The 2893-nt window shown below is 35.8% G+C and overlaps 1 protein-coding gene across 1 annotated transcript in view; it reads right to left on the bottom strand.

Moving 5' to 3' along the window:
* Nucleotides 1-222: 222 nt before the first annotated feature.
* Nucleotides 223-2893, bottom strand: part of Smp_094710 (putative alstrom syndrome protein) — a gene marked incomplete at its 5' end in the record, with an annotated part of 4944 nt that continues 2273 nt past the window's right edge. Inside the window, one exon of the mRNA XM_018794817.1 lies at nt 223-2885. Coding sequence (XP_018649192.1) covers nt 1028-2885 — 1858 coding nt within the window. The 3' untranslated portion in view covers nt 223-1027. The remainder of the gene's footprint in view (nt 2886-2893) is intronic.

Here is a 2893-nt window from a genome sequence, read left to right as displayed (position 1 = left end):
TTCGCTCTGGGACTTGAACACAGTAGCCTTCTCTTCTAACGCCATCGCGTTATCCACTCATCTACTGAGTCCTGATAGTCACTTGCTTGTGTAATGGGGTGAAGTTTAAATTTACTTAGTATTGTTTATTTGAATCTTCCCATTGATGACTGACCAGTTGTAGTCCTAAACGTCAATGGGAATATTCAAACTAACAATATTTATTATATATTTAAAACTCAATTTTTATTCAATAATACATTTATCTTTAATTTGTTCAAATATTATAAAAAGAAAATAAGCATAAAATTAATTAATAATTAATTAAACATTTAGAAAAATTTCTTTTTTTTTTGGGTTGTCGTTGTTGTTTTGGTTACATTTTATAACTGAGCAACAATTACATCATAATTATTCAGAGAAAAAAAGAAAGGTAATCGATTATTGATCACAAAATATTTGTTTATTTTTACAGGAAACCACGATAATAATAATGCTTTCCCCGAAAAGCATTTACTTACAAAGAATAAATTTGTCAACAAATAAAAGTTTACAGTAAAAATATTATATTAATCATTAGTTATTCTGTTTATGAAATAAATAAAGAAAAAAAAGTATTTTAATTGTTTAAATCACTATACTAATTGGTTATTACTTATTAGCTCAAATCTGATATGTATGTACTACCTTATGATATCAATAAGTATCATAAACACTTCATTAAATCTATGTAAGTATTTAATACTTATCATACTACTACTACTACTACTATTACTACCACTAGTAGTAGTAATAGTACTAGTAGTAGTAGGAGGAGGAGGATTACTAGTAGTAGTAGTAGTAGGAGTACGAGTAGGAGTACTAGTCAAAGTTCAAAATTTCATTAGAAATGATTAAAAATACTATCAATGAAGTGAAATGAAATGAATACTTATTAAAAGAATTTTCAATTGAATGTAATGGCATATAGAATCAATATATGTAATTTTGAGCTTACAGTTTTATGTTTGCAAACAAAAAAAATATATATGTATGAAATCATTTAATCCTAATTTTCATCAATATATTTCCATGCCTTTGAATTTCTATTGGGTTTATTCATATTCATATCTTGATAGTGAGATGAAGTTTCATTATTATCAATGAAATTCGTAATATTTATAGATGGCACCACTGGAAGTTCATCTTCTCTATCATTAATATGTTCAGCAGTATTTATTCTATTTTGATTTATTTGGCTTTTTCTATCACCGCTATCACTGCTTTGTCTACGCCAAGCACCAGTTAATATAACATCATTATCTAGATTCGAAGTTAAACAGAGACGTTCAGGGCTGGGAGATTTAAAAGTAAAACCACAATCACATGAAGAACAGTCATCAGTAGAAAGTAAAGCTTCATGAGCTAATATTTTAGCTTTTACATGTTGCTTTCTTCGAAGTTCAAGACGTTTCTGTATTGCAGGTGTTTTCATTGAATTAGTAGATTTATTACTTTTGCTTTCATTAACTAGTCCTTCTACAGCTGTGAATGAATCATGTTTATTGTTTCTAGATTGAAATCTACTTCTTCTTAAAGAGGTATTTTGTACATTCTTGTCGTTTTCTTCAATATGTGTCAGAGTTATACTGCCAGAATATTTGTTACGTCGATGCCGAATCCAAATGAGAACTAGAACTGTGGACAGAACTAACATAATGACCAGAATACACAATAAAATTAAACCGACTGTTAAACCATGTTTAAATTCAAACCTATTATGCTCATGAATATTAAGTCCACTAATATGTATATTGATATTTCTGTTGCTTGGTATATTTGATGTAAACGTAGGCAAAGGAACTTTCTCATTACTATCCAACACTTCATTGCTTATGGACTTAATGATTCCACCAACCGGACGTCGACTAAAACCAATATCATCATCAAGAGGAGTAGAAGGAACAGTTGATAATAACAAATTGTCAGTCAAAAAAAAGTCAGTAGTGTCAGAGAAAGATCCGAAATTATTAATCGAGCCAGATGAAAACCGATCTGAAACCCTGCTTTCTAAATTGGAAACACCAAAAGATGAAACATATGCAGGTGGAGGTGCAGGGACAGTAGTCACTTCCTCAGACACTGGAGTTTCTGGAATCGAGTCTGCAATCACTGACACATCTGCAGGTGGAGGTGCAGGGACAGTAGTCACTTCCTCAGACACTGGAGTTTCTGGAATCGAGTCTGCAATCACTGACACATCTGCAGGTGGAGGTGCAGGGACAGTAGTCACTTCCTCAGACACTGGAGTTTCTGGAATCGAGTCTGCAATCACTGACACATCTGCAGGTGGAGGTGCAGGGACAGTAGTCACTTCCTCAGACACTGGAGTTTCTGGAATCGAGTCTGCAATCACTGACACATCTGCAGGTGGAGGTGCAGGGACAGTAGTCACTTCCTCAGACACTGGAGTTTCTGGAATCGAGTCTGCAATCACTGACACATCTGCAGGTGGAGGTGCAGGGACAGTAGTCACTTCCTCAGACACTGGAGTTTCTGGAATCGAGTCTGCAATCACTGACACATCTGCAGGTGGAGGTGCAGGGACAGTAGTCACTTCCTCAGACACTGGAGTTTCTGGAATCGAGTCTGCAATCACTGACACATCTGCAGGTGGAGGTGCAGGGACAGTAGTCACTTCCTCAGACACTGGAGTTTCTGGAATCGAGTCTGCAATCACTGACACATCTGCAGGTGGAGGTGCAGGGACAGTAGTCACTTCCTCAGACACTGGAGTTTCTGGAATCGAGTCTGCAATCACTGACACATCTGCAGGTGGAGGTGCAGGGACAGTAGTCACTTCCTCAGACACTGGAGTTTCTGGAATCGAGTCTGCAATCTCTGTCACTTCTGCAGGTGGCGGAAAGAGGGCCCG

This window comes from Schistosoma mansoni, chromosome 1, assembly GCF_000237925.1.
Source record: "Schistosoma mansoni strain Puerto Rico chromosome 1, complete genome".
Classification (NCBI taxonomy): Eukaryota; Metazoa; Platyhelminthes; class Trematoda; order Strigeidida; family Schistosomatidae; genus Schistosoma; species Schistosoma mansoni.
Note: the sequence above shows the minus strand (reverse complement) of the source record. Positions and strands in the feature narration are given on the sequence as shown.